At 36.0% G+C, this 11,807-nt stretch overlaps 2 protein-coding genes across 2 annotated transcripts; one reads left to right on the top strand and one right to left on the bottom strand.

Annotated features, from left to right (window-relative positions):
• Window positions 1–82: 82 nt before the first annotated feature.
• LOC145222976 (small ribosomal subunit protein eS28-like) lies at window positions 83–2,629 on the top strand. Its single transcript, XM_080089250.1, has 4 exons — window positions 83–166; window positions 236–283; window positions 534–657; window positions 2,358–2,629. Exons 1-3 carry the CDS (start codon window positions 131–133, stop codon window positions 654–656), a joined length of 207 nt encoding a protein of 68 aa, XP_079945376.1. The 5' UTR covers window positions 83–130; the 3' UTR covers window position 657; window positions 2,358–2,629.
• Window positions 2,630–3,209: 580 nt separating this feature from the next.
• LOC145222971 (uncharacterized) lies at window positions 3,210–11,767 on the bottom strand. Its single transcript, XM_080089243.1, has 13 exons — window positions 11,587–11,767; window positions 11,362–11,506; window positions 10,257–10,401; window positions 9,813–9,883; window positions 9,535–9,631; window positions 9,411–9,470; window positions 8,760–8,927; window positions 7,878–7,954; window positions 6,288–6,493; window positions 5,477–5,593; window positions 4,552–4,761; window positions 3,479–3,614; window positions 3,210–3,418 (listed from the first exon to the last, which is right to left on the bottom strand). The coding sequence occupies exons 1-13, from the start codon at window positions 11,714–11,716 to the stop codon at window positions 3,298–3,300; spliced, it is 1,683 nt and encodes a 560-aa protein (XP_079945369.1). The 5' UTR covers window positions 11,717–11,767; the 3' UTR covers window positions 3,210–3,297.
• Between the last annotated feature and the right edge of the window lie 40 nt (window positions 11,768–11,807).

Genomic DNA, 11,807 nt, shown 5'->3' with positions numbered 1-11,807 from the left:
CAGAAATAGCGTTTTGTGATAGTCGCTGTCCGAAAGTTAAAATTTATATTGTTAAAAAAATCAATCAGTGTGAAAAAGTTAACAACTGCAATGTGCGTCACGTGACCAATCTTTTCCTTACGCAACAAACATGGACCGTGCTACCGCCCCAGTTAAGCTGGCCAAAGTAAGTTATTGGTGTTTGCAGGCGTTTTATTGTCTTGGTAAAATCTTTAATACAGTACTGTCTGTTTAGGTGACCAAAGTTGTTGGCAGAACCGGATCACAGGGTCAATGTACTCAGGTAAGCCAATGTTGAAAACGCAGGCTAAAGACAAATTGATTCAGAATCAACACAAATACTTACATTTGGGCAAAATAACAAGTCGTAAATATCTAGAATAAACCCCATGACTTACTTTTGTATGTTCTAATCATCAAAGGTTGTTTGTTAAAACTTTATACACCAACAAGTTGTAGAATATAGATCTTATCATATTTTTTTAACTATCTATGTGAATGATTTGTAATTCAAGCATATTTTTCTTAAACAGTGCCGTGTTGAATTCTTGGATGATTCCAGTCGCTCAATTATCCGCAATGTGAAGGGGCCAGTGCGAGAAGGCGACATTTTGACTCTCCTCGAGTCTGAGAGAGAAGCTAGAAGGCTTCGCTAAAGTAAGTATTTGCCATTGAATCTTTTTGGTTACACATCTTTAAACTAAAAAATCTTTTTGGTTACACATCGTTTGCTGAAATCACTGGTAATAAAGTACATACCAGTGTTTTTTGGGACAAACAATTGGTCTGTATTTGTAACCCTGTATGACAATTAGGGTTCCTTCCCAGGAATGTCTCGACGGGAAATTTCCCGGCAAAATTACGTTCCCGAATCCCGGGAAACAGACAACAAGCAGAAACGTGTTAATTTTGTAAAAAATAACAGAAATGTGTAAATTTCTGCTATCTGTTAACAAAATACGGCGTTTTGTAATTTTAATCATAAAGTAAGTAAGCGTTTTTATACGAGGTGGTACATTATTTTCGTGAAAATGCGCCACCCAGCGGTACTAGAAAAGACAAATTTATTTTTTGTAATTTCTGAATCTTGTTTACATTTAAACAAGATTGCAAATATAGTTTAATTGACAAAATCATGGCTAATTAGATTCCTCCAGCGAAAATAAACTAATTTTAGCAATTGCAATGACTTATTTATGCACGAAAAAATCGGCACATTTTTCGGTCGGGAATCCCGGGAAATGAAAAATAATATTTCCCGATTCCCGGGAATTAAAAAATCCGGGAAATAGAGGAACCCTAATGACAATAAGTTAAGATTTATATAAAAAGTGTAAGAATCCTGTAATGTGCACTAAAATGTTGAGAACATTGCATTGTTTTTCTCTCTTGAATGCCTTTTGTCCCTTTCCAGCACTCAAAAATTGTTTGATTTGCTTGTTGCAAGTATGGTTTAACAAATATAGTGCAAGATTGCTACTGACAGTGTTTTGGGGGACCGAAACGGTCACCCAAATTTCTCCAGCGGTTTCCCAAAAAGCAAATATGGCTATTTCTTGGTATTTAAATGAAACATTTGCGGTCTCTTAAAACTACTTAGCGATCACCCAAACCAAACCTTAAAAAAAACCTGGCTACTGATATTAGGATAAGCATTGTCAAAACGTTTGAATAATAAAGCATGATGTTTTTTGTCTATTTGGGCTGTTTTAATGGTCTTTAAACTTTCAAACAGATCCTTGTGTAGTGCTCCATCATCACTGCTGTTTATATACTTAATATGCTACCTACTACATTCTGCAATGCTGAATCTTATGGTGGAATTGCCATGTGTGTTAACTGTTAGGACAGAAATTGAGGTTCTTGTGCTGTTTGGTGTGTTGAAAAACAGTCTGTTGTATTATAATACATTGTCTGCCATCACATAGTTTTGATGGTGTATTATATGGGCTACTCTAAAATACGCAATCTACTAAAAAAAAACTAACTAAGATATTGACGGTTAGGGCTATTAGGGTCTGGGTGAGGGTTTATAATAAAAACAACTATGTAGTTTAATCTCAGATACCTCTTGGGCTTCATTTTCTTACACGTGTTAACATGCGACACCATACGGTATTTAGTACCACTCTCAACACATATGTGAATATTAAGCCTCGAATGGGCATCTAAAAATAAATTATATAGTTATTTTTATTATAAACCCTCTCCCAGACCCTAAAAGCCCTAACCGTCAACATTTTTAAAAGTTGCATACGTTTTATAAGTAGATTGCGTATTTTAGAGGAGCCCGTATTATATCAGAGGCTGCATCTACTAATCTCACATGCAATAGTTAACTCTGTTTTTTTTCTCAGTTTCAGGCATTCCAGTTCCCAGGTGTAAGTGTACATGAGCAGCTTCCTTATGATGTTTGACCAACATGCCTCAACCCTTGAAAGCAACGTCCACTTGCTGCGGGGCCTAATATTTACTACACCCAGATGAGCTTGATGATATGTACAGTTTGGACAGGGTCAAAACTTATACATACATCTATACATACTGTAGCTACTTTTCGTTCAGCTTAGCAAAAACTTTGTTATTGCACTGTTACTTTCTGGGAACTGGAACAAAGTGTCTGTATTTATTATTGTGTGTTATTATTTAAGCTTCCTGTAGATTGACAGAATCAGTTGCTAGTGGGTGAAGCACTGGAAAAAATTACTGGTGGAGTTAATGTTCGAACCATTTAGATCGGGGGTGGGCAACCTTTGTTACTGTAGGGCCAATTATAAATGTCAAAATTGGATCGAGGGCTGCACATGTTCATCACACAAAGTGATTTTGCTTTGTTTCTTACCAAATATGCTTTAACTACAAGTATAATTCGTATTTGATTCTAGCCACATTTTGCCAGATCGCAGAAAACTAGCATCAGGCGCATTAATCAGCTCAAAAATATGTAATAAGTACTTTTGAAATCCAGGCGTCTCTGCGGGCCGCACAAGCTTTAATGAAAGGCCGCAGGTTGCCCACCCCTGATTTAGATATATATGTACTAAGACAAAATCTAGTGACAAAAATAGTGTTAATAGAACCTGATGCTGTTTAGCAGTCCCACATATCACATGAGTTTGCCAAGCAATTCGTGTGTCTGCCATGGTTTTTAAAGTTTAAAAAGTGTTAGAACCTCTGCATTAAGGCAGTGTACAACAACTTACAAAATATAGGTACAAAAATATTTATTAAAAAACATTGGTACAAAAGGTGATACTATTGCACATAAACAAAGTCACAATGCCAAAAAGAGGCCCACTACTTAGCCCTATATGTCTGGATGAACTTCCGTGCTTCCTCTAACGATGCATATTGATAGTCAGGAACTAAAGACTCAGATGCTGCTTTGTGAAGGTTTTCGGAACGTGTCATAAAGTCCCTAAATAACAAACAAAATGTAACCACCGACGTTACTTTAGCATGGCACACATTAATGTACCTTGTAAAAGCCAGTTGTTGTCTAATCATATCTTGGACTGCAAGCACAGCAGGAGAGTATGTAGTCAATGATGCTAGTGCTTCATTACTCACTAATCTGGACGGTTCAAATATCATTCTGTCAGAAGGTGGTATTTCTGCGAGGTTAACAAAAACAATCCTTGTCACTTTAAACAATAACAAATCAAACCTCACTTCAGCAATTCATCGAAAGTGAAAACAGAATTACCCAATTCAGTAAGTCACATACACTGAGCTCAGGTGTTTCCAAGTGTACTGTCTTGTTGACAAATTAAAGGGGCTGTGGGTTTAATTGGAGCCAAATGTTACAGTCACGGTTCCCGCGCAATTTTCGTTTATAAATTCCACAACTTTTCAAGAAAAAAAAAACAAATTTCCATAACCCTATTCGAAAAAAATAGAGCAATTCTCATCGTAAAACTAGTAAAGGGGCTTTGGTAGATGTAGCCAATTTACCATACTTGCAACGAATATACAAATGTTAGGCAATTTGAAATTCTAACGGGCATTTTCAGGGTAAAACAGGCGCCAAATTCCATACTTTTTCAAGGACTTTTGCAAAAGTTGGCTTTTTCCAAAACTTTTCCAGGCCTTAAAAATACAAATTTAAATTCCATAACCTTTCCAGGTTTTCCATACCCGCGGGAACCCTGTACAGTGCAAAATTTAAAAACCTTTGCCTTGTTAACAATTTTATAACATTTCACTGTATCCTTGACCAAACGAAAGATCAAACGGGCATTTGCAGCAAAATAAAAGTCAAAATGTAAATGTAAAATGTATACATCAAATTCAGAGTTCCCCAACCATTATACCCAAGTCCACCAAAACTCATGAAAAACACTAATGTTTCCCCAACCCACCCATGTGGTGATATACCTTTCTTTTGGACTTAAATGTAAAATATATGTACTTATAGACAGGTAAAGAAAAACCTTAAAACATGGTTTTAATAAGTAACTACAGAGGCTGCCTCCTAAACCATTTTTCTCTTGTGTGGTTTTATTAATAGCATTATGACCCATAAAAAGAGGACACAATGAGTCAATTCACCTGGTATATGGTGTTTTGTTGTAACTTGTACTGGATCAGTTTGAATGCTGACATTGTTTCTTTTCACAACTCGTGTTCTGTCTATAACTGCTGAGTCAGCAGTTTCAGTTCCAGACTCAAATGATTCTGAATAGGAAGCATCAGGAGCAGTTGAAACAGATTTCGATGTTGTGATGGAAGATGCAGATGAAGAAGTTGACAGCTCTGTTTCTGTATTACAATGCAAAAGAACTTGTAAAGGAATTAGTCTATAATTCTTGGCAAAATATGGTTGCATTAACCATACATTTTTAATGACTTGAGTTGCAACAACTGACTGTGGCAAATAGTAGAGCCATTAACATACGAACTCAAATCACAAAGTTTGCTAAATTCCAATCCGGGGTGTAAAGAGTATAGCTATTTTAGCTTTAGGAACTAAGTTTTTAAATCAGTTTTAATGTTATTTTATTATAAAACCTCAGCCCAATCCAAATAGCCCAACCTGTCAGCATTTTTACACAATTTTTCTGTTAAATATTCGATAATACTCTTTACGCCAACTATTAGTAAGTTTTGTGATTTGAATTCTCACATTAGTAGTTCCACAGTGGGAAAAGGTACAAAATATTTAATTGAATTCGCTTCGATTTGCCTGAAAACAAGATCCTTTTTGAAAAACAGTAAATATAACTAGATGTGTAAAATGCGCTGTGAAATAATTTGTTTTAAATATGCCACTCCATTGTAACTTGAATGCAGTGCCGGATTAAGGGTCTGCTGGCCTGTAGGCACATTTTATAAGTGGCCCGAAAATCAGGGTTGCCAACTAAAAAATTAGAATTATCAGTGTTCATTTAAGGTGGCCTGGATTTTTGACTGGCCTGTAGGCACGTGCCTACTTTGCCTAATGGTTAATCCAGCACTGCTTGAATGAGCATCATACCTGTTTGGATATCTTGTGTAATACTGTCAGTGTCTTTCATTGTGTCATTGTCACTTGCATTAAAATCTTCTGTGTATTCTTGAATCTCAGTCACAGTTTCCACAGATTCTCGTACAACTAAGGACAGATATTAATTCACACATTTTCCATCAACTTTCTCAACCAAGGGTAAATTTGATATGCTTTGAGAATAAACAGTGACATGCAAGAGCCAGTTTGATAAGGAAATGCAGCAAACTAAAAAACAATGTTAAATAAATATTTTAGATAGTATACCAGGGTTCCCAAACTTTTTTGGTCTGTGGCCCAAATGTCTATTTAATAGCGATTGATGCTCACCGCGTGCTGTAAATTTGGGCACAAAAAAAAAATAACTCAAAAACAGGCGAAATGGTTTCTCGCAATTTATTTTTAATGAGATACATGCTCCTAAAATTTGGCTACAAGATTTGAAATTCTTCGCAAACATTATGTTTTTCAAAACAAAGCGCATGATATCTACAGTATAACAAAACAGTAGAATCTGTTCAAATGGCTCTGTAGCCTATTGAAAATGTCTTGGTGGCCTAGTACTGGGCCATGGCCCACAGTTTGGGAACCACTGTACTATACTAATACTTTGATGTCCACAAAATACAATGTCATACCTTAGCTAATATTAAGTCACTTTGGCAGAGTTTGGCAAATACAGCTTAAACATTTAAGAAGTTTAAAAAAAGGCCACTGGACTTCAGTGTATGCTTAAAGTACCATAATTAAACTGAATGTCAATTTAGTCTTCAAACTGAAGCAAAAAAAACAGTAAACTTACCATCAGTTGCTTTAAATAAACTTGGTGTGCTTGGAATAGTTTTCTGGGCATGAAACAAATTTGGTGCTGGGACAGGTTTTTCATGTTTCTCCTTGTTTTTCACAACAGAAGCAGATTGAGGCACTTTTGGTGATTGGATTGGTGATAAAAGCTCATCGACTGAGTGGATGTTAAAGAGGTTGCCACCTTCAGACACTGAAGATGCACTGTTGAAATGTTCCAAATTGTTACGACTTATTTATGCACTTTACACAAAACCTGTTTGGCATTATACCAGTGTTTGCAAACCTATGTGGTCTAAGACTATGTTTGCCTCAGCATAATTGTTACCAAAACTAGAAAGGTGTCTTTCTGATATACTTCCATTTTATATATTCTACACGATATTTACCAATTTACTATACACATCATTTGATCTACACATATGATTGTTTTTGCAAGCAAAAACTAATGGGTCCCCACACGTGCGTTTGTGCGGATTTACGGCAAACGAACGTCCTGGTTATTTTTAGATTCTTAAGAAAAAACTTAACCAACTTTAGCAATAACCCAACTTTAAAAGTTTTGTCCGTATTCTTTTTGCATCATTATTGTCATATACTTACAAAAAACAGTAAATAAGAACGGGAAAAATACTTTTAATTTAATTTCATGTTTTGACCTTGATATTATCGTTCAAGGTCAGTTTTCAAACACAATTTTCTACAACTGAAAATGTGCTTGATAACTTAATAAAACGACATAGCATAGCTACGCAAAAACAGCTGATTTCTAATCACCGACGTGACTGTCTCGTAAAACGTCCGTCCAGACGTCAAGCTGAGCACTCCCGCTGCATTCACCCGCCTTAATCGTAAACAAGTAAATTACTCCCTTGAGAGTTGAGACTTCTATCTGACTGACAGTGTACATATATGATGGACTGTAAAAGTAACTATTTGGCTGATTAAGGCAAAAATGTAAATACTGAACGAATAACCTACTGCAAACAATTGTTTAACATTTCAGCACATTAGGGCTTGTATTTTTGGCCTAAAACTTATTATTTTGGGGTTTAAGGGGTAAAATGAGTGAATCCAATAAAAAGTTACAAAATTCTTTAGAATACCTTACATTGCACCAACCAACAAAGCATGAAACTCTCAAGATTATGTATTTTAGTCAGTACAGCCATTTTAATTTTTTTTCGTTTTGGGGGCCTGTGGGTGAACCGCTGGGTTATTCTGGGTCAAACTTCAGGAGGATCAAATTTGGATTAATAACTGACATCTGTCCAAATTTGAATGAATTTGAAGCACTCTTTCTTGACCAAACGCGTCTCACAAACCAGCGTTAGACAGAAGAAAAAAAAAGGAAATATGGACAAAAACAATATGTGTCCCCTTCAGGGAAGGGGACCCATAATTATTTAAAATGCACAGTGATACAAACAATTCAGAAATTCAGAGGGTCATGGAAGACATAAAAAGCATCCAATGTCGTTGCAAAACACAGTAACACTATGCATTAGAACTACTTTTATATTATCTACTACTTCAAAATATTTTAATAGTTACGTCCAAACACTTGTTTTCATCAGAAAAGCATTACCTTTCTTCACTGTAGTTGCTTGCTACAGACAATTCATCAACAGTGTGTAGATTAAATGCATTTGTTGCAGAACCATCCTTAAAATACAACAAGCACTTGTTACATCGATTTATAAATTGTATGGTATGAGTTAGTTAATAAGAAACATTGTTTAAGGTGTGTGTTATGGACAGTGTTGCATGTATTTACAAACAGTTTTTTTTTAAGGTTTGGTTTGGGTGACCGCTAAGTACTTTTAAGAGACTGCAAGTGTTTCATTTAAATACCAAAAAATAGCCATATTTGCTTAAACGAATTATTTATTAGGCTACTGTCAAATTTTGGGAATCCGCTGGAGAAATTTGAACACCTTAAAAAAAACACTGTTTACAAACATACGGTTTCTTGCCCCAAGCGTACTTCTTGCAAAATGCTCATATGTAATCAGCGCCTTTTTTCTGTTGCCAGTCCGGTAGTGCTTTACACTGTACTTTTGACGTAGATGTGTAAAGTTGTGTGGACAATGTATTACCGTGTAACTTTTTGATTTTATTTGAACACAGATTTGTGCACCAAAGGTCACATTTTTTCGAAATCTGGCCCGTTTTATGTGATTATGTAATCGCAATTTAAATTTGCATATATGAGGTGTGACAAAGAATAAAACATTTCGAAACGGTCTGAATTTCCTGAGTGTTGTGTGTGGACCAAAACAAGTTTGGAGGCCACAGTGAGGTTATGGTGATTGTTTACCGTTGTGTCCAATGTTAGTTTTTGGCATTGCAGTATTTTCAGCCAGAAGGTTTTGTTTTATAATTCTCACTAATTGTACAATGTTTTGAAAAAGACCCTTTTCATGCACAGAACTAAACTTCGATGCGATGCAATCAAATTAGGATTTACCAAGTCTTCCTCAGGATAGAGGTCATCCAATGTTTTTACATTTTGCAGACTTGACACAGGAAGGACATCGTCCAAACTACTTGGCTCATCCTCGCTGCTCTGACTTGGAAGAAAATCATCCAACGACCTTTCACTCGGCGAATCTTGCACCAGGTTTGAAGCAAATGACTAAAGGGATAAAATAAATGTATTAAATCCTTTAAGGCAATCCATAACCAGTGGTTTTAACCTTTTTTAACCCCGGTCTATTTTAGCAATCAAATAAAACTTGCAACCCTCTTTTAAAAATGCACATTTTTTTACCAGCTTGATGAAACTTTCAATGAGGCTATAACTAAAATACATAACTGTTTGTAAATTCATGGTTTAAGATATTTCCTTTTTGTTTACCTCTGAATGTGTTACTTTTTGTCACTGGTAAATATTAAACTTTTTAATGTTGATGAAAGCCTTTGCGACCCTGAGCCATCTAGGGGTCATGACCCACAGGTTGAAAACACCTGCCCTCAACAGGCCCTGCTCCCAAGTTACAGTGAAATAAAAAACAACATTTTTACAAGTAATTTAAAATATAACCAGGCCAGCTTTGTTTTCATTTAGCTGGATGCATTTGTAGGCTAAATTCACCAACTGGCCAAGCACTTTACTTACCACTGTCTTTTTGATACTCCCAGTCTTTTCAGTTGAGTCTAAACCAATTGAAGACAGTTTCTATAAAAGAAAATGTTGCCAGTTCTTTGATCGCCTGTAATTTTATGAATGCTTATATACAAACCTCGACTGGCTTTACAAATTGGGCATTATGTCTTTCTGAATCCGAACTGCTGTTTAGAAAAGCAAACTGCTTAGCAGCAGCACTTTCTCGTTCTTGCCTAAACAAAGAATGATAATGATTTATGTATTATAATGTACAACACCAAGCTATGTAGGTCAGCGATATAAAGTTACCAGAACCCATTCAGAATCATCACACTTTCAAAATGTAAAGATTGATTAAACAATTACCTCTTTATTATTTTTGCTTACCTCATCTCATTAATAATGCTTGCTTACCTCATCTCATCTGCATCTTTTCTTATTTCAAAATCGGAGCTGATATCCAAGTCTGACACTGAAAGTGACACCTAACAAGAGCAAAAAGTAAACCACCACTGTTTAAGACAGCCTAACTGACAATAAGTTTCATTTTATTTTTTAATACTATACACAATAAACCTTGTTTCATTCCGACACGTTTAAGCCAAAAATTTTGTGTGGATTAGATGAAGATTCCGATTAATCGATGCTGATTAGTTCAATTTATACCACATTCCAAATCAGTTAGCCCTCTAGATTTTTTCGAATTAGACAAACACCCGGCTTAACTGAATCAGGTTTTATCAAGGTTTACTATAAATCCAAACTAGATGCTCAAGGTTTTTAATCTATTTAAAAACCTATATTTGTTCACCACTCCTTTAGTTTTGAGTGAATTTGCAAACATAAACTTGACTTTACCTTTTCTGTTTTGTGTCTTGTCAAAATTTGTTTTTCCAGCTCTGCAAATCTGTTTAAAGCACTTTTTCTTTCCAATGTTTTTGAGACTTGTGGCTCATCTTTGCCTCTTGATGTTTTTGGTCTGAAGTCTTGGACAGATTTGAAACTGAAATGAAACAGAGTATGAATGAATTCTTTGTTTTTTAAGACATATCAACAAATAGTCCTTAGACCAGTGCTCTTCAACCTTTTTAGTGACACGGAACCCCCAAGGTGTTTTGTCAAACTTTGCGGAACCCCCCATAAAATTATTTTGAATGAATGTAACTCAAGTAGGCTACATCAAAAAAACATACATTTTTACAAACTACACCCCAAGCACATAATGTTGACTTCACTAAATTAAACGATTTACTGAAACGCATTGTCATGTTATTTAGATTGGTCGTTTGTACATTTATCTCGCAATTCAGACAGAGAGTATCAAGACTTTAGTTATTACGTCACAATTGATCAATGGTGTAACCAAGGTATTCTACAAGCGAGCATTGCTTTTCGCAACTTTATGAATCATTCATGTTTGAATTGCTACACAAAAGCTCTGCGAACCCTATGTGACCCTCAAAGTTCACGGAACCCCTGAAAGGATTGGACGGAACCCTGGTTGAAGAGCCCTGCCTTAGACAAACTACCTATCTGTCATTAGTGCATCTTGCGATTAACACATTATAGTATGCAGACAAAATCACCTGACAAAGTGTACTGAACATTGTGTGTGTCCAAAGCATAAAACAAATAAGGTTTGCCCAGAGTCAGCCTGCAGAAAATGGCAGTTCCTGGCAAGATCTCAGATGTGCAGGACCAACATGTCCCATGTATGCGCCTGCACGACCCGTAAGTCCGCATGCAATACCAATTTCAGCTGGTGCAAAGACAAGCGATACACATCAAGACAAGACGATTAAATGACCTTGGTGCAAAATTTCCATGTGCAACCCCAAATAATATTGTGCATGCTGCTGCCATATTCTGCAGACTGGGGCCAAATGGCTGCTATTCATTCTACTCTGGTCAACAACCTTCCCAACTTTAATCCAAAAAATATGTTAAAATAAAAATACCCCACCTTGGAGTGTTAGCTTTCTTTAAAGTTTCAGCAGACTCAGATTTGGTTTTCAACACCTTGGAATCTTTTTTTATAAAACGTGAAGCAGAAAAGGAATCATCACTTGAACTGTCATCCATAAACGTGTACTTCTTAGATTCTTGTTCTAAACGAGATAATATCGACAGAATTATAAAAGTATTGACAACAGTTTAGGCAGTAGGAAAGTAACAACTAACAACTTACTTGTTTGTGAACCTTTTCGTGATTGCAGCCATTTGTCGGCACTTATGCCGGTCGGAGGCGAAGTAATAGAGCGGTTTGATGTATTAGAATGCATTTCGTTGATATAAAAAAAAACGCTGGCTACTAACATAAAACGCAACCTTTCCTAAACGCTTCAACCTTCAAATAAAATTCCGGTTTACGTTTGCACGGATGACTGAATACAGATAAAAATATTCAAG

This window comes from Phallusia mammillata, chromosome 4 (genome assembly GCF_965637545.1).
Source record: "Phallusia mammillata chromosome 4, kaPhaMamm4.hap1.1, whole genome shotgun sequence".
In the NCBI taxonomy this organism is placed as follows: domain Eukaryota; kingdom Metazoa; phylum Chordata; class Ascidiacea; order Phlebobranchia; family Ascidiidae; genus Phallusia; species Phallusia mammillata.
This window is presented reverse-complemented; position numbering and strand designations above follow the sequence as displayed.

What these genes read in the sequence shown, in the direction of transcription:
- LOC145222976 (XM_080089250.1), top strand. Translation starts at nt 131, where the DNA reads ATGGACCGTGCTACCGCCCCAGTTAAGCTGGCCAAA. An exon ending in CCCCAGTTAAGCTGGCCAAA is followed by an intron (nt 167 to 235) that starts GTAAGTTATTGG and finishes CTGTCTGTTTAG; the next exon opens with GTGACCAAAGTTGTTGGCAG. An exon ending in CACAGGGTCAATGTACTCAG is followed by an intron (nt 284 to 533) that starts GTAAGCCAATGT and finishes TTTCTTAAACAG; the next exon opens with TGCCGTGTTGAATTCTTGGA.
- LOC145222971 (XM_080089243.1), bottom strand. Translation starts at nt 11,716, where the DNA reads ATGTTAGTAGCCAGCGTTTTTTTTTATATCAACGAAATGCATTCTAAT. An exon ending in AAGAAAGCTAACACTCCAAG is followed by an intron (nt 10,402 to 11,361) that starts GTGGGGTATTTT and finishes GTTTCATTTCAG; the next exon opens with TTTCAAATCTGTCCAAGACT. An exon ending in TCTATCCTGAGGAAGACTTG is followed by an intron (nt 7,955 to 8,759) that starts GTAAATCCTAAT and finishes TTGTATTTTAAG; the next exon opens with GATGGTTCTGCAACAAATGC.